This window comes from Pygocentrus nattereri, chromosome 4, assembly GCF_015220715.1.
Source record: "Pygocentrus nattereri isolate fPygNat1 chromosome 4, fPygNat1.pri, whole genome shotgun sequence".
Classification (NCBI taxonomy): Eukaryota; Metazoa; Chordata; class Actinopteri; order Characiformes; family Serrasalmidae; genus Pygocentrus; species Pygocentrus nattereri.
In genome coordinates this window covers 24,945,817-24,964,513 of record NC_051214.1, presented here as the reverse complement: position 1 = coordinate 24,964,513, position 18,697 = coordinate 24,945,817, and the positions used below count along the sequence as shown (strand labels likewise).

General features: G+C 40.5%; 1 protein-coding gene across 6 annotated transcripts in view; it reads right to left on the bottom strand.

Annotated features, from left to right (window-relative positions):
- Positions 1–17,822, bottom strand: part of slain2 (SLAIN motif family, member 2) — a 32,398-nt gene extending 14,576 nt beyond the window's left edge. For 4 of the 6 annotated variants that reach the window (XM_017687859.2, XM_017687874.2, XM_017687866.2 and 1 more), the window contains exons 1-2: positions 17,093–17,822; positions 11,413–11,555 (exon numbers count right to left, since the gene is read on the bottom strand). In XM_017687859.2, the coding sequence (XP_017543348.1) occupies positions 11,413–11,555; positions 17,093–17,565 (616 nt within the window). In that variant the 5' untranslated portion in view covers positions 17,566–17,822. The remainder of the gene's footprint in view (positions 1–11,412; positions 11,556–17,092) is intronic. The other 2 variants (XM_017687883.2, XM_017687891.2) reach the window with 1 other exon arrangement.
- Between the last annotated feature and the right edge of the window lie 875 nt (positions 17,823–18,697).

Below are 18,697 nucleotides of genomic sequence, written 5' to 3'. Positions count from 1 at the left end.
TCCTGAAGTCAAGCTTTTGTTGTGAAAGGCCCCTGGTGGATTTTAGTGCTGTGATGTGAGTCTGGTATTGTAGAACTTTATATATTTGTCTGAAATTGGGGTGGGAGGTACATAAGTGAACACCTGTATGAATGCTGGTAATGTGTAAAAATGATTATTTTGCCATACTATGCATACTGTGATAGACTCAACACAACCACAAACAGCATTGTCCCTGAGATAAGTTAAAAATCTGTTGGAACAGCTTAAATTACTACTATAAATTCAACAAAATGTGCATTTTAGACCAAAAACTGTAACTGCACCATCACAGATGCTCCTGCATATATAGCCTCATATATTGCACATGAAATTAGTCCATCATTACCTGCTGCTCATCACATACCATGCAATGTTACCTGGTTGGAATGGTTTCTACTTTCACTTTTTGCACTTTATTTGACAAGAGATTTTACATATGTTGAGCAGGACAAAGAAGGATGAACCAGCCTGTAATACCCACCCAGCAGGTGGAGTGCAGTGTTGAAAAATATGCAAGCTTGCAATAGCATACTGCCTTTGTTCTAGCAGCAAAGGGCAGAATAAGAACTAAGGATAAGCCAGAATATTATCAGACCTACATTGAGGTTCAGACCAAAAGTCTTCTCAGTCTGGCCGAGTCTGTGCTGGTCAGCACTAGTTTGCAGATTTTTTGGGTCAATCGTAGTTGACAATTGGAAAGAGAATCAAGTTGTGTGTGAGGAGCACAGGCTCAGATTTTTAGCCTCCTTATAGCATTTCAGACCAGTTGGAGTATATTGATTTTTTCCCGCCCGACTCTGAGCGTAATATAATGTAAACTGATCAACGACTCAATCTGAACGGATTCTTGCAACAGCCAACGAAAACTGAGTGTGAAAGAAGAAAATACAGCAAGTAAACAAAGAAAAATGGTGAAAAGTCTCTCGTGTGGAGCAAAGCTTTTTATTGAGCTGAGTTTAAGGCACAATCAAGTATATGTACATTCAAAAATCTACAAAATGCCAACTGAATCATGTTGAGACATTAAAAGTCGTGTAGTGAACCCAAGGTTTTAACGGTATTCAGGCCAACAAGCAGGAAGCAGACTTGGAGAATCTGAACTCTCAGACGATGAATATTTGTGCATGCAGGCCAGCCAGATATTCAGAGCAGCACTCTGTCCCACAGGAGCTCCAAGAGGATAATGGAACAAGCTCCCAGTGGAGATACACTCACATGATCATCCTCTTTGTGTGCATGCTTATATGTGTACGTGTATGCACGCACACAGCTGGACATTCAAGGAGCCATTAGAGTTCACTGCTCCTGTTCTTTCAACACTTTCCTTACCTTTCCATCCTTCACACTACCTCTGGTCTGCTGTTCACTCTCTCTAGCAGTCTCTTCTCATTATTTAGGAAAAAACAACTTCTCCACTGGTTTCCTTATAAATTCACCACAGAGGAACAACAACTCATGTAAGCACACACACAAATTCAATCCCTGCACCCCCACCACCCCTCGGTATGTCCAGCTCTGCTGAATGGCAGGAATGGCTGGTCTACATAATAGAGTTATTTATAGTGGTCAGCACTTTGGATTAGCTGTTAATGCTACAAGCTATCAGCATTAGCAGAAGGATGGATGGACACCCTCACAGAGTGGTGGTCCAAACCCAGGGGTCTTTTTTTTGTCATATACTAATGAATACTAGTTTTCATAGGCACAGGGCAGCTGATACTGATCCTGGATCAGCCAAGTGACGGGGAAGGGCTGCTGCAGCAACAGCAACAACAACAACAACAACAACAACAACAGATGTGATAATTAAAATTAATTATATATATATATATATATATATATATATATATACACACACACACACACACACACACACACAAAATCCTATCAGGAGCAGTAGAGAAACTATTCAGACAACACTGGGCAGTCAAGACAAGGTGTCGGAGTTCATCACTTTATCACCATTCACTGACATTTGCTGACAAGAGTTAACCATAAAGCTGCTTTTATTTTTAAGTTGATGGCTAAAAAGACCATTTTCTGCACTCTCCTCAAACAGAGCCAGCAATTTAATCAGTGTTGCCAGACTGAGCAGGATCTCCAATTCAGCATTGAAATGTCTGCTATGAAATCAGAGACATTTTTCATGTTATAGCATTTCAACTGCATTTAAAAATAAGCAAAATAAAGAGAATTTCTGCAACAATAAACAATAAAAAAATAACTATAAAATAAAAGCATTACAAAAAAAAAAACAAGACGAATACCCCCCCCCTTCAGTAATTAAAGTGAAACACGTCTTGAGCTTTTTTTTATTCCTATAGAATATAATATTCAATCGAATATTCATAAAACAAAATATCCAACAGTTGAAGCCCTAGAACAAATTAGCATTTTGGTGTGTTTATTAGGGGATTCTTGACATTTGCAGTTTATCACAAGCCAGAAGCACTTTCCATGCCCCTAAATGAGTGCAACATGCCTGCCTCAACTCCCTTGCTGCAAAGCATTATGGGAGATGAACTCTAACCCTGACTGACAGGCCTGTGGGTGTGTGTATGTGTGTGTTTTCAGAGGAGCCAGGAGGAGAGTCTGGCCTGATTTAACCAGACATTAACAGAAATTAGGGCTGACAAAAAGAGCCCTCATCTGTTAGATGAGAGAACGGGTCTAAGGATACTGACTGAAATCTACGTAATACTCAAAGATACGCAGCACTAAAAGTTGATGGAACACTGCATAAACAGGCACTGGAGATGAAAACCTGAGCCTGTGACATTCATATAGACAGGTGAGTGTGCACACATGCACAGCTGACATCAGCTCTCTGAATAAGCCTGATGTAAAGTGAAGTGATGGGTCAAAATGCGCATGCGCTGTTTTATCTTAGAAAAGGTACAGATGGAAACAAACCTGTCTTAAGTTCCCTTAGGGAGCATTTAGATGATGACTTTTTAACCTTTCCGAAGTGCACTTCTTGTCATTGCTGTCTATGGAGCAATGTGCACTGCAACTGAAAACACTCCACTATCCTGCAAACAGCAATTTTCAAGATTTTCTTCTATTATGTATAGTTTTCCTGTTGTTCTTACTATGAACTGGAAATAATGCTGCTGGTATTTCTGTTGAGAGAGAAAAGCTACTTTTTCTGTTGTGTCTTCAGTTCGATTTGAATTTTGCACAGTTGATGTCAGATCTACTATAGTACTGATCAGTCAGCAATATACACCAATCACCTCGTCTGTACAGTCACTGTCCATTTTATCAGCTCCACTCACCATATAGGAGCACTTCGCAGTTCTACAATTACAGACTGTAGTCCATTCATTTCTCTGCATACTTTCTTAGCCCCCTTTTACTGTTCTTCAGTGGTCAGGATCATCACAAAGCAGGTATTATATGGGTGGTGTTGTGCTGGTTTTACATTTCACTTATTTGATGTCTTATTTGCTTACGTGAACACGTTACTAAGTCCTGAATAACAAAAACAATGATGGGTTCAGATATCTATATACTCAAATAACCTGCTATAGGGATGGGAGACACGATAACAAAATCACAATCCTTTTTTACGATATGATTTTTACAATAAACATCATGATATTCTACCAGATGGTACACAATGTACTAGAGGTATCATTTAAAATCTGCATTCATCAACTCTGGCAACAATCATTTTAATTTAACGTTTCCATACTGTATTGCACTAAACCTAGTTAAACAGGAATCATTTTGCTTTTTTTAACCAAACATAGTTGGTCAGTGATTAAGTACTCAGGATATTCATGCTATGATCAGAAAAGCATAGTGTTTATTACGACAACATTTACAATGGTACCAATGGAATATAGTCATATTGTCCATCCCTAACCTGCTGCTCCCCTTAAATTTGCTTCAGACCTGCGGGAAACGCATTATACATTATAGTATCACTTAATACTATTAACGATAGTCATATTTTTTTAGTCAGTATTACCCAGTCCAAGTAAAATTCCTGTGAGGGAAATGGAACTAAAATTCTCATTCCTCACAGATGTGGAAGAGCAGAATTAATGGCCTTTCCATTCCAGTGCAGCTGATGGTTTGGCTCATGGAAAAAAATCTTTCCACAGACATTATAATACACTGATTCAGCCCATGTCTGACCGTGTCTGTCCAGTGTACATGTGTGCATACAACGGAGACGGGCGGACAAAAAAAAAAAAAAAAAAAAAAAAAAAAAAAAAAAAAAAAAAAAAAAAAAAAAAAAAAAAAGACATACGGAAGAAACTGTAAACATTCCCATAAAGCCATGGAACTACGACGGTTCTTATTTAAAAGTCCAACAGCAACAAACTGGAAAATCCTGCCCCGTCAGCCGTAGTGCTGCATGGCCCAAAATGTAGGCTAATAAGTCTGTAGAGCTCATTAGAGGATAAAGAGCCTGGCCTTCCTCCACTAACCACCGTCTGTCAATCCCTCCATTAAAACACTACCTAACTTAAGACACACAAAAGCACCGACATGCCAGGCATTATGTTCATTTCAACTCTAACCTCACAGTCAGGCTAGCTATAGAATCAAGAGTTCAGTGCTCAGAAAAGCACTTTGATAAGTTCTGCTGCGGAAGTACAATGAGCTTATTTTAGGGGAGAACTGACAGTGCCTGCAAAGAACAAACAGACCCACAAGCACAAACAAGGCTGAGGGGCAGTTCACATGAGGAGACGAAAGAGAGGGGGCAGACTGTGAGAGGAACCCACGAGAAAAGAAGAGGATGTGAGGCAAAGCAGAACTGAAAGAGTAGGGTGGAAAAAAAAGAGAGAGTGAAGCAGATGGGGGAAAAATGCTGGGAAGTTGGAGTGAGTGCAAGAAAAAGGAACTAGTTCATGGAAGACAGAAAAAAGAAGAGGGATAGGGAAGGGAAAAGAAGACAGTGAGCGAGAGCGTGTGCAGCAGATGCACTCAACACTCAATAACAGACATCATATGAGCAATACTGAAGTGCACGTCTATCAGGCAACAGTTAAGAGCATCCTGCGTTTTTAAAGCACTCAAGCTGAAGGACATTTGACCTGGCTACAGTCCACATCTTAACCAATCTTACTTCAAACACTAAACACACTTCACACAGGTCTGCTTTCAAGTTGCTGTGGAACAACAACAACAAAATCAGGTTTACTACCCAAGTTTGATATGAGTGTGATTTGGTTAAGCAAAACAACACGAGAGGGAGTGCGTTATCAAACATTACATCACCATTTTTTTATGATGCTGTCATAACTGTATCACAGCCGTAATGTTCTTAGCAATAACACAACTGAATGTTCAGTAGCTTTTACATAACAGTTTTACAAAATGAAAAAACAGTTCTGAATATTTTTTCAAATTGCAATTAATTTTACTAACAAAGTAGATCCACCACAAGTGGCATGTAAAGTGGTCACTGGCATTGCTCAGAAACCAATGTTCAATGGAGATAGATATATATATATATATATATATATATATATATATATATATATATATATATATATATATATATATATATATATATATATATATAAAAATAAATAAATAAAAGGACTCTTACGAGCCACATTTCTGACCGTCTTCAGAATAGGTGTCTGAATAGGAGTCATAACAGAGCCAGAAAGGAGTCAGAATAGGTAGGTTTTATAACTCCTACTATGACCACATACTTTGACAGGAAAGGGCAAATTCAGTAAGATGTAAATTTACCAACTATTTATTCTATTTATTAGCTCTATTTATTTACTCTATCTATTAACCATTGTTTTTGGCGTAAATGCAGCCCACGTTTGATAGGCAAAGAACCTGAAAACCCCAAAATTGATCTGATTGTCATTTTATGTTCCAATACATGACAGGCCTTCTCCAAATACCCACTGTAAACTACAGAGAGGCTTCCTTCTGTTTTTATGCTTCTGAAATGTGAACTTATTTCTCCTTACAATTAGGCAGTCAAGTTCTACACACATTTTTAAGAAACACTTGAAATCTATTATTGAACTCTATTTTTAACACAGTTCTAACTTAAATTTATTTTATTTGCTTGTCATTCTTTTGTCATATTGTCATTTTAGTTTTCAATCATTTCAGATTTCCTCATTTTGTTCCTTTTCTGCTTTCAAGTTCAGTTCAGATTTTTAATAAACATCTGAAAAGGTGTTGTTTTACCCTGGTTATTAATTAAAATACTGTTGACATTCTACCGTTTTATTATTTATAGACAATTCATTTACAGACTATTATTTCGGGACAATTCAGTAAGATGCAAAATTACCAAACTAATCTATTACTCTCTCTGTAGCTTTTACATAGCAGTTTTACAAAATGAAAAAACAGTTCTGAACATTTTTTCAAATTGCAATTAATTTTACTAACAAAGTAGATCCACCACAAGTGGCATGTAAAGTGGTCACTGGCATCGCTCAGAAACCAATGTTCAACGGAATGATGGAAGTAAATATGTCTATGAAAAAAATAAACGTGTGTATATATATATATATATATATATATATATATACATATATATATATATACACACACACACACACACACACACACACACACACACACACACACACACACACACACACACACACACACACACACACATATTAACCACTGTTTTTTGTACAGTGCTACAGGGCAGGCAAAATGATGCTACAACAGAAACAGTGCATAAACACAAATAGCCAACAGACACCAGATAGCTTGTGTATTTCTGTGGTTGAGGTGTCTGAGGCAGAAACTTTACCAATTATAACAACAATGGCAGAATGCTTTTCAGCCCAACTGAATCCAATCAAACAATCCAAGTGGTCTGAACTAAGCACTGTATAATTTCCATTAGACCTATCTGCCAAAGACGAGGGGTATTTAGGAGCTATCAAAAATTTAGCTAGCATCAACACATGGACATGCTCCAAAAATCTAGGCTCCAGCTGAAATAAGATGAGCACTTCGAGCAAAGGCTCCTTGTTAGAAGCCTGCTTAGTCAAACTAAGGGAGTCAGTCTAAAAAGGCCACTCTGACTCAATCTGTTCTGCCTACTAGTTCTTGCATCATAGCAACTACGAGTCAAAATAAAGATTAACAAAAAATAAAGGTATTAACAAACATCAGATCATTAGATATGGCGAAGTTACTCAGCAAGCGTAGCTGTTGTACTTTCTGAAACAGCCCACTTGGAGAAGACCACTTAAAAAAACTGGCAGCAAATATGCTGTAATGGCATAAACATAAACAAATAATGAATAATTCACATCAAGCTCAAGGTCAAAAACATCAACAAATCAAGCAGCGCACTAGTAAACTGTCGCTTGGTTTCTGTCTCTGACTTCATTCCACCCATCTTCAGAGAGTTACGCAACCATGGAGCTTGAAACAGCACTGGGCTATTGTTTACATTTCAGACACAAGTGTAAAGAGAAGGGATCGGTTACCATGGACAGACAAACAGACACACACACAGCTGCTTAGTCCCCTGACATTTTACAGGAGAGTGAAAGCCCCATTGTGACTCTGTAGCCTTCAGAAAAAAGTAAAGCTCAGTGGATCCGTTTCTGTCTTCTTTTTTTTAGGTGTTTAGATGCCATTGCACTTCTATGCTAAAACGGTCTGATCCCTTGCTGTCAAAACACTACATTTGTGTTGTCAAATGAACTGCACAAAATATGCAAAGTCCGAAAAAATAAGCTTATGAATGGTTTCTGCACAGGGCAGCAGTAGGACAAACTCTTTCTTCTTTCATCCACGCAAACACAATCTTCTATTTCTCTCACGCATGGACATAGTCTCCAGTGAAAACCTGCTCTATTCACATTTCAAACTGATGGAACAAGGAATAAAGAGCAGACAAAAAAAGCACCACCTCCCCCCCCACCCCAAAAAAAAGAAAAAAAGAAAAAAAAAGACAAAAGGGTGTGTCCCACAGGATGCAAGACAGAACACGTGTGGCCCACACGTTGAGCACACGCCTATGAGAGTTCTCCTGGATACCCGGCTGGTCCTCCGGGGAGTCAGCGTGACTCAGGTAACCTGCATTTAAGCAGTATTCTCTCTAGGCCCAGAGCAGCCAGGGTAGCCAGCAGCTCTGCATTAAGCTAGTTTTACTGTTACACTGTCATGGACGCTCAGTAATCCATTGTTTGGAATCTCTCCTTTATTGCTAAATCAATAAGGGCCTGGTAAAGTGCTTAATCATCAAGTAATGGCGACCACCGTTCATCATCATGCCTTATAACCCTATTATGTTGCACAGACATTTATTTACAAACCAGCTGTTGCTATGTAGCCACATACAGCCCTGTGCAAACAAACCAAGTCAGGCCATCTTCACCTCATCTCCAGCCTCAGAAATGGAAATATTTCAAGTCTACTGAGCATAATATTAATGGACACACCCAGAATGATAACATGATCACCTGACCATTCTGTGTGGGGGTGTAGATGGGGACCCAGCCCAAAAGTACAATACCTTTGATCAGACCTAAGAAATAGAAAGCCCAGAAAGGGTGCGTGTGCCACAGCGTGAATCATTTGGAACATTTCTGAGGTCGGTCAAGGTGATGTAACGGGTCAGGCATCCTCAGACCAGAGTGTAGGCACAGAGCCAACACTTGGCTTTAGGGAAGAAACGCGATCAAAGAATGCCATTCACCTCTTTATACAACAGATACATTCACAATCCACCAGTGCACAATGTCCATTCATTTCTTCTGATTGAAAAAAATAAAAATAATAAATAGCACATGTATAAGAACACATCAGTTAACCCTTTAAGTTTAAAACATGGCTATTTCCGCTGTTTGATCTATTTTATCTGCAAGTTCAGTGTTATTAGGTTACACTTAAACTTAGGTTTAACTTAAATTCCACTTCGTTGGAAAACTTGTTAGAACAACACTGGTGACAAGACAGGGTAACAGGACAATGCAATACAGGACAATACCAGCTTGTATTAAAATTGCTCCCTTTTACATTGCTGTTCTGGTACAAAGATGATTTTGTCTTTCTGCCCACATTTGATAGGCAGTCATTTCATGTTCCAATACATGACAGACCTTCTCCAAATACCCACTGTAAACTACAGAGAGGCTTCCTTCTGTTTTTATGCTTCTCAACTGTGAACTTTTTCCTCCTTATAATTAGGCAGTCAAGTTCTGTACACCTTAAGAAACACTTGAAATGCATCTCTTTTTAAACACAGTTCTAGCTTAAAACTGTCTTGTCATTTATTTTATTTGCTTGTCATTTTATTTTCGTTTTCAATCATTTCAGATTTCCTCATTTTGTTCCTTTTCTGCTTTCAAGTTCAGTTCAGATTTTTAATAAACATCTGAAAATGTGTCGTTTTACCCTGGTTATTAATTAAAATACTGTGTCATTCTACCGTTTTATTATTTATGTTCCTTTTTTTTGCTTTTGTTGTGTTTCTGCTTTTATTACTTAATTTTACTTTCAATTGCAAAGCACTGAGCTGTTTTGTGTATGAAACGTGCTCTAAATAACACATTGTTATCTCTCATACTTCTTATTCTTCTTCCACACTTTTCTGCTATTAATACAGCCCGAACCGCTTAACTGCGTTTCGAAGGTCTTGGCACTGTGACTTGTGCTGTGTATTTCTGGAGTCGATCGGTTTTGTAGTTTTTAATAAAATTAAGTTTAAAAATTAAAAACCTCCCATAAGAACGAATGGCGGAATGTTCAGAACTTCACATTGTAACTGACATTGATGACGTCACAGCCGGCCACTCAGTCTCAGACACAGCTGATCACGCAGGGAATCTGCTTTGAAATCCTTAAACTTTCACCTAGAAACTCCATTTCAGTTTTAAATGGTAGAGACATTTGTCCTTTCTGAAACCTCAAAATATCTCATCATTTTATCAATTAGCTTTAGAGCTATGAGCATTTGTTTGGCACTAGACACAGAAAACTGCCCAATTCACTCCCATGTAACTTTCTCAAAATCAGAATCTGCTTATTTCAAGATGTTCTCTGTGTTTAACTCGTCATAACTCAGACATTTCCTTCTCAATACACACAACATTACACCAAAATAATCCTCAAGGGGTCTTCTCACACCATCTATCTGGTTAAGCAATAGAATAAATATTTCCCAAGTTATGACTGTTTGTTCAGAGGGTGCAAATCGGACTCAAACAAGGCTTCTCCACTAAGAGCTGCATAATAACAGAGTGAGTTCATTTGAATGACTCCCTCCTCCCCCCTCAAACACATACAGCTCTCCATCTCACACACACCACACACACCCTTGCAGCTCTTTTCAAGCGCTCTTGTAGATCCTTCAGGAAATGCACATCTTGTTATTATTACTATTACTACTACAGGAAAACAATTTTTATACACTGTCACAAATTATAGTTTTGAACAAGCAAACACATGAATAGGAATATAATTTAGACATCAGTAATGCTTTATCATTACTCTGATTAAACAAAACAAAAAGCGCTTAGCAATCTGACTTCTGTTCTGCATTTGCAAACATAGTGCATCCAAAAAGTAAGAAAGCCTGAGGCATATTTTACACAGTGATAGAAAACAGCACAAAGAAAGCTCCCATTCTTTATGCTGAAACTGATGGAAAAGATTTTACTGTTGCCAACAGGAAAGTGCACTTGGTGTAACTCCTCTGGCGGCTGATATAAAAAAAAAAAAAGGTACAACTTTCTGTTTCTCGGGACAGGTTCATTTTTTCCTGCCACCTGGTAGCAGGTTTGTGGGGATATGGTTAATTGTTTTATTGTGGAATACGTCATGGAGTGAACATCAATGTCTGCTTGTAGGTGCTCACATGATTTCTAATGTGTGAGCACATGGTAGAATGTCATGATGGACTGAAGCGTGTGGCTGGGTGGTGGTAACTGTAGACGGTCAGTACTGTTCCTCAGTGTTGCTCAATTTGAAGTGAAAGTCATATGAGCATACCTGAGCAAAAATGGCACTGACCCCTGTCTGGACAAACCCCACTGATCAGAGCTCTCCCAGAAAGCTTCCCCTATAATTAGTGTGAGAATGTGCACACGCGCGCACAGCCGGATGTGGGAGCTCTCAAAGTCAAAGACAGAGCCAGGAGAGTTGCCAGCCCACATTCTGAACACATACACAAGGCTAGTGACAGCCGGATCACAGTGAGAAGAACAGGAGGAGAGAGGAGGAAAGAGCCAGACCGGAGGGGATAAAGAAAGAGAGGAGGAGGGAGGAGAGACTTCACTCCGGGGAGGAACGTGGAAAGAGGGCCAGAAAGAAAAAAAAAAGAAAATTAAAGTAACGGAACCAGGAGAACTGCAAAATGGAAGTTTTACTGGAAAGTGAGATGATGAAAGCAGGGTGTATTTGCTTGTGTGTGTGTAGTACCAGACATGGTGAGGTCAAGCCTGTGGAGGAGGGAACGTTTGGCTGACTCCATGTCAGGACTGGGGTTATCCAGGGCCTGTCTGCACCACACGATGGGGCTGAGTGCTTTCTGCAGAGGACTATTCAGCTTCGCCTCGTACAACCTGTGGAGCAACAAATAAATAAATAAATAAATAAAAGCACAAACTATATAACAGCACGTAATGTCGACTGAACACTATTACTTGCAATCTAAACCAACTGCACTGTTTGAACACCAAAGTTTGCAAATAATCAGTCTTGATCAACAACTCACTCCAGCACTCCTCCTGTAAGCTGTGCATCTTTCATTACAGTCCTCATTTTCTTTCAGTCAAATTTCGTCCAAAATATTGAGAGAATATCTAATCGTGAATCGAATCATAGGATGGAGTATCGTCACATACAATATGTTTTTCATGCTCAAAAGTCATCAAATCAGCCTGTTCTAGAGACGTATTGTAGTTGCACAAAATATTGAAAGTTGAACAGTTTTCTTTATTACTGCAATTTGTCAAAAATTCTGATTTAACAATGCCTTTCACTATTTTCAGTTCATTATAGAAATGAGCCAGCAGCAGATGGACTTTGCCTACACTGTTAGAAATAAAGGTTTTGTGCAGGTACATTTGTCATTCATCAAGGTACAAAGAGTGTAAATGGACCTTCAGAAAGGTACAGCAGTGGTTTTAAGGTCCAATATTGAACCTTAAATAAGTTTCTCAGTGGAAAAGTACATATTTGTACCTTTTGATAACTGAATGTTTTTAAACAGAACAATAAAATAAAAGCCTGGAGATGAGATGGGGTCTGTACAATTTAGTACAGTTGTACTATTTAGATATAATTTCAGTGGATTATGGTGGATTTAAGTTCCCTAACTAAAGGTACTACGATGTACCTTGAGGGTCCCACCCCGGTGATAGTTTCATACTTTTTTTTTTACCTGAGTGTATATTTGAAGGGTTTGTATTGACATAAAACAAAAATAGTGTTTAACTTTGAGTTTGTCATAGTAACGTTTACCCTCAAGCACTGTGACACTACACTTGCTATCAAGATCGAAATGAGGGTACTGTAAGGGTACCCAATCATATACAGAACAATAAAAAACCTGGATTTTTTTAGGATATAAGACAAAAAAAAAGTTGTTTTTACACTGAAATACAAGCCCAATTCTCTATGTACACCATTCATTAAATAGTACACAATCCTTCAACTTCACATGCAAAGAAAGAAGGTGAATATGGTAAATTTGTACAAGATGTTTGTACTGTTCATCCTACAGATAAGGTTTTTCCTTTCTTTTCCACAGGATAGAGCTATATGGCCCAATATCATTACAGATGTGTTTTCAAAATTGTTGTCACTTCTGTATTTGGTAACGCTTTTTTCTGGGTTCCAAGTACACTGATACAATACGGGCGGAACTAGAAATGGTGAGACCACTGAATGATCACACACAATCGCCACAGACCTGTCAGAACGTCTTTTTCTTAGCTACTGCTAGCCGATGGAAATCAGACACAAGCACTTGACCAGGGTATGGACCGCTCTGGTTTCAGATTGACAAACACACAGTACCGCACTGTCTGGAGGAAAACTGTTAAGTCACTCAGACTATAGTTCTTAAAATTATTTTCTCTAATATTGATCAGGTCAAACAAAAAAAACAAAAAAAAAAATCATGGCAACATATCTAGTAAGGCTCAAAAGTGCCTCCAAAGAGCTCCAATTAATGTAGATGTGTCCCTCGTGTGCAGAGAACACATTACATGCATAAACGATAAACATTACTTGATGCAAGGGAGAACAGACTAAGTTGTGGCCTAAATGAACCCAGTGTGATACCCCTGATCTAGACTACTGACACTATGGGTTACAAAGAATGACCATGAATTGTGGTACGACAACCAAACAAGACTTTGACTCCCAGTGAGTGAGGGAAGAACAACTGTCAGGAACAGAAATCTCAGCGTCAACAACTATAAGGCAGAAAAGTGAAGAGATGGAAACAAAGAGAGGTCGAGAGAGAGAGAAAAAGAGATGGGGAGAGAAAGAGAGGACTCCATCAGTGGAACAGTGCCAACGTCCTTGTGGATGGTTTAACTACAGGTATTGAGAAGCTGTTGCTTGACACACACGGATGCCTCAACAGGTCTGGAAACTCAAACAAGTAGCGTGACAGTTTGAAAAAAAGAACGGAAGCCCTGTGGGATATTTTAACTGTCTTTGCCATTCGCAGTGACACTTCCTCAAACACTGTTACACAACAAAGCCAGCACTGCTGCCTTGTGGTGCACTCGTCTACAGTCGGCATCAGGACGTCATCGCTGCAACGTTTCATTAGCCAGAGAGCAGCGCTACAAAACTCACTGCAGCACTGTTTGACAACATGAATTAAGGACAGACGAAGGTCTTTAGAAGTGAGGGTGAAACAGGCCTACCGAAACACTTTTCTGGCTTCAGGGCAGCAGAAGCCTGGCTGGTAATCCAGCCTGGTAGTAATTCAGGATTACACCAGGACTCAGTGATAGAGCTTGGCACTTAGTGTAATCCCTCTACGCTGACAGACTGTGTGTAAGTGAAACAGAGAGAGAAAGAGAGAGCTTAATAAACATACACATTTATGAGCATTTCTGGCCATTCCTTTTTATTCTGTTCTTCCAAAGGCCTCCTGTTACATTTCTTTCTAGTTTGGAATTTTGGAATATTTTTACTCTCGTTCAACAAAACATTCATTGTTTTATTCTATAGATTTTTTTTGTTTTAATGTCTGATTACTTTGATTGCTAATGTAATTAATAGTGACAGATCTATTAAGATGTCATATTAACAATTAGGGACGCCACAATACACACAATCAATGATTTGATACAACATGCTGGTGTGTCAATATAATCTATTTTTAAATAGAGGAAAAATAGGACACCTTGGGAGCCTTGGGCTCATGTGTTAATGTGCACTAGGGCTGAAGAAATGGACATACACTCACTGGCCACTTTATTAGGCACAATTGCTTGTTAACACAAATAGCTAATCACATGTCCGCAACTCAATGAATTTAGGCATGTAGAGGTGGTCAAGACAACTTGCTGAAGCGCAGACCGAGCATCAGAATGGGGGAAGAAAGGGGATTTAAGTGACTTTGAAAGTGGCGTGGTTGTTGGTGCCAGACGGGCTGGTCTGAGTATTTCAGAAACTGCTGATCTACTGGGATTTTCACACACACTCATCTCTAGGGTTTACAGAGAACGGTCAGAAAAAGAGAAAATATCCAGTGAGCGGCAGTTGTGTAGTCAAAAATGCCTTGTTGATATGAGAGGTCAGAGGAGAATGGGCAGACTGGTTCTAGACGATAGAAAGGAAACAGCAACTCAAATAACCAACCAAAATCTCTGAGGAACGTTTCCAACACCTTGTTGAAAGTATGACATGAAGAATTAAGGCAGTTCTGAAGGCAAAAGGGGGTCCAACCTTTTATTAGCAAGGTGTACTTAATAAAGTGGCCTCTGAGTATTTTTTAGGTTTAACATGTTTTTCAACTCTGAGGTCAAGATTCAGTGATTTTTATTTTGTTTGTGTTACATAAATAAAACTTCTCCAACAGAACTTTTCCAATCCCAGCCACGAGACCAAGGGGTATATTGGTGACACAGTTTTAAATGTTATAATAAACTGTTTTAAATTACATTTTTGATACGTATTGAAATCAATACACTCTTAGTAACAGTATACTGCACCATATCATTGGCTAAGTAGCTTATTTACATGGTCATTAAGACAGCAGCTAGACTACATGGTCATGTCACTGATGTTGGCTGCCTGGTGACTGGACTCAGAACTGATTGACTAGACCTAAAACAAGCAATGACCATGTTTTATTATCAGTATAAAACCTCACTGCTGTCAGCTTTGCAAAGCTAATTATATCATTTATCTGATTGCGTCTGATTACTAAGTAAGAAATGATTTTGCTTTGACTTGTTTGATAAGATCACTGATAGTCTTGAACTCATCACATTTTACACTGATAGTAGCCTTAAGGTTTTAAATTTCATCACTGATCTCATCGCTGAGTCCTCACCATCAGCCCTGACCACAACAGTCCAGCTGCTGCAGGGATTTCCCAGAGCTCCCCAACGCTCCACGCTGATTTTGCGAATCCACCCAGACAAGTTCAAGTTTCATGATTAGTGCTTTCTAGGGGGAAATCCGTGTAAAAGGTGCGAAAGCTCAAGGTTTTGAAAATACAGCCAATGGAAGAAACATAAGAAACAATAGTTCTTCACAGTATACACAAAACTCCACACTGCACGATACCAAACTGCGACAGATATGCCTCTCATCGATATTAAAAACACAATGGGCAAGTTTTGATGTGACATCATTTAAAGAATGGCCTCACTTATTTTGACAAAAATCTTTTAGCCCCTGTCTGTTGGATCCCACGAAAACCTCAGTTCATCCCAACACCCATAAAACACTAATCTGGAATGCCTGAAACTGGTCAGGACATTCAGAGATCACATGCATCACCAGATGAATTTCAGCTGTTTCAGAACAGGCGGAGCCCTGAAGTCTTTATTATTAGGCTTCAGATAGTGTCCCTGAACCCTTCCATTGAGCAGTCAGTGGACCATACCTGTTATAAGTCTTACCTGCAACAGGGGGCATAAAGCACTCGCACAGCGACAATTCCCTAAAACCCATAGAGACATCTCTGAAATGTCACATGGTCAAACCCAGTAACAACAAAGAGCACCCGCTATGCTCCTGACCTATTCCTGCCCTCTGTCGCAGGCCACCCTATTTGTCTGAGTCACAGCCCTCTTTGGGACAGGACTGTCACAGGTGCGGTCATCGCAACAAATGTGTTTTGCACACGTCCAGGACTGGGGGGGATGCATAAAACAGCGTCCCTTGTTCTATATGAACAGGTGTTACAGTGAACTCTGGCCAAAGCCCTTCCAGGGACCAAGTGTGTAGACACTGGCTCAAAACAGGGAACAAGCAGGCCAGGTCTTCTGAAAATAGCCCCCATGGTGCTGTAAAATGGGTGGAAACCAGTTTAAGGTGGGTCTGAGATTAAAAAAGAAGGGCCAAGAGCCAATAAAATATATTGAGACCACAGGTAGATAACAAAAGATTACGGATAGACAGTATTACGACAATGTTAAGCAAAGTTCAGGCTGAACTGAAGCACACCTGGCATTAAACTCCAGAAATAAGCCAAAGCAGTAATGCTTGAGGCTCGTCTTGGTCCTCAGCCTGGCAGCTCGTTTCTTTTAACCGGCTAACTGTTGCTCTCTGCAGTCTACTCGGACCGCAGCGCCTTCTTTTGGTTCCCGTTCAAAAAGTGACACCAGCCTGACATGGACAATGGCAGAAAGGCGGCGGCGGCTAACAGTGGGGCAAAGGGGGAGCAGGGGGTCTTACAAGCCAAAAATAACGGTGCCAACCCGACGAAATATGGAAGGCCTTCAGATTTAAAGCGCCGTTTTGTCACCAGCGCGCAGCGCTTGCGGAGCGCATTCCTTCCTTCGCGGCTCATTTCCCCTCAGACACCGGAATCACTCCTCCTCCTCCTGGCCTGTCAAACTTCAAACCTCCAGCTAACTCCGCTTCCACACGGCCCCAACACCCCCAGCTCTGTACTCACCAGCTGTCCTCATCCTCGTTCAGACAGTCCATGTCCTCCAGGTCCAGGATCTCCACCTCGTCCAGCACTGAAGTTTCTCCGTCTTCGATGAAATCCACCAGAGAGTCGCGGTAACGGGAGGAGACGCCGGTGTTAGAGGCGGCTGAGGCGGCGGTGTCGCTGTCGTAGCTCACGTAAGATCCGTGGTACGAGCGCCTGGGGCTCAGGCAGCGCGAGTTCTCCAGCAGCGCCCCGAAACCGAAGCCCCTCGCCCCGCCGAAGCCGGGTAGACCGCACGCCGCGCCCGCAGTCAGCGGAGAGTCGTAGCCGGCGCTCAGCGGTCTCCCGTTGTTGGCCCCCGTTGCGGCGCCGGACGAGGAGAGCAGAGCCGAGCGGCTCCGGAGCTGCTCGTTCTGCTGCTCGAGTCTCTTGACCAGGTCCTGGAGCTTACGGACCTCCAGGTCCGCGTTTATGTTCGAGTTGATGTCCTCCATAGCCAAAAACACGGACCGACAGAGCGGCGGGAGGGAGAGGGGTCCGAAAATACACAGCCAGTCGGCTCTAATCCGCTTCCACGGAGCTGACGAGTTCTCAGGTGCTCCTCTGGGCGTCTCCGAGCTCTACACTGTCAGCGCGGCGGCTGTAAAGCGACTTATTCGGCTCGTCGTCGTCATCTTCGCCGAGCTCGCGCGCACACGGGCGGCTCCGTCGCCATCTTTACCGAACACCAGGGGGAATGGAAGAAAGGCAAGGTGCGCTACGTCATCACGCGGCCCGGCGGGCACGCGCACGTCTTTGGGAGTGACTCCTCCCGTGAACGCGCATTTCAGTAACTTCCTGTATGTCTGTCTGTTTATTGGATTCTTTTGGGACAAAAAACAAAATATCATTTAAAACATCGCCAACATTGACTCTTGTAAACAGCTGTGCAGTGCATGTTGGACGGCTTGCTTCATTTATTCCTGTTTAATTAGTTTTTTTTTGTTTACATGAACTGATGCTGGGCAAAATGACAAATTTTATATAATGACACTTTTTATGATACATGATACAATATTTTTTTTCTGACATCTAGTAAGCTGGAACACACAAAGTAGTTTAATAATACTATCAAAATCTATGAATACATTTATTTATATGTAACATTTCCCACTGTACTGCCTTTAAACCAGTCAAACAGGGCTCTCTGTAATCAAATATGAAGTTGGGAAGTGTTTTTAAGTGCTTACAATATACATGATAGGCTCAAAAAAGCATTTTGTGACATGACTTAATTTATAAAGGTAACAATAAATGTGGCCCAGCTCTGATACAAAATAGACCTTCTTGGCTTACATAACATACAATACACTGAGAAATTACTCTCCAGACAGGTATTTCACACAGCACGGTTTCTCAGTTTATCCAGATAGCTTGAGCCCAACAACAAATCTGTCCAATGGGAAGAGTTGAGGGACAGTCCTGTTGGGCAGGTCTCATCTTTGGGCTTAAGTTATGAGGTTAACTGAGAAATCCTGCTTTGTGAAACACACTCCAGAGGTGCCTAAACTTTGTCTTGAGTGGCCAAAGTGCAATGCTTGAGGTGGGCTGAGGGCCAAAAAGACAAAAAGTGTACAAATACAAAAT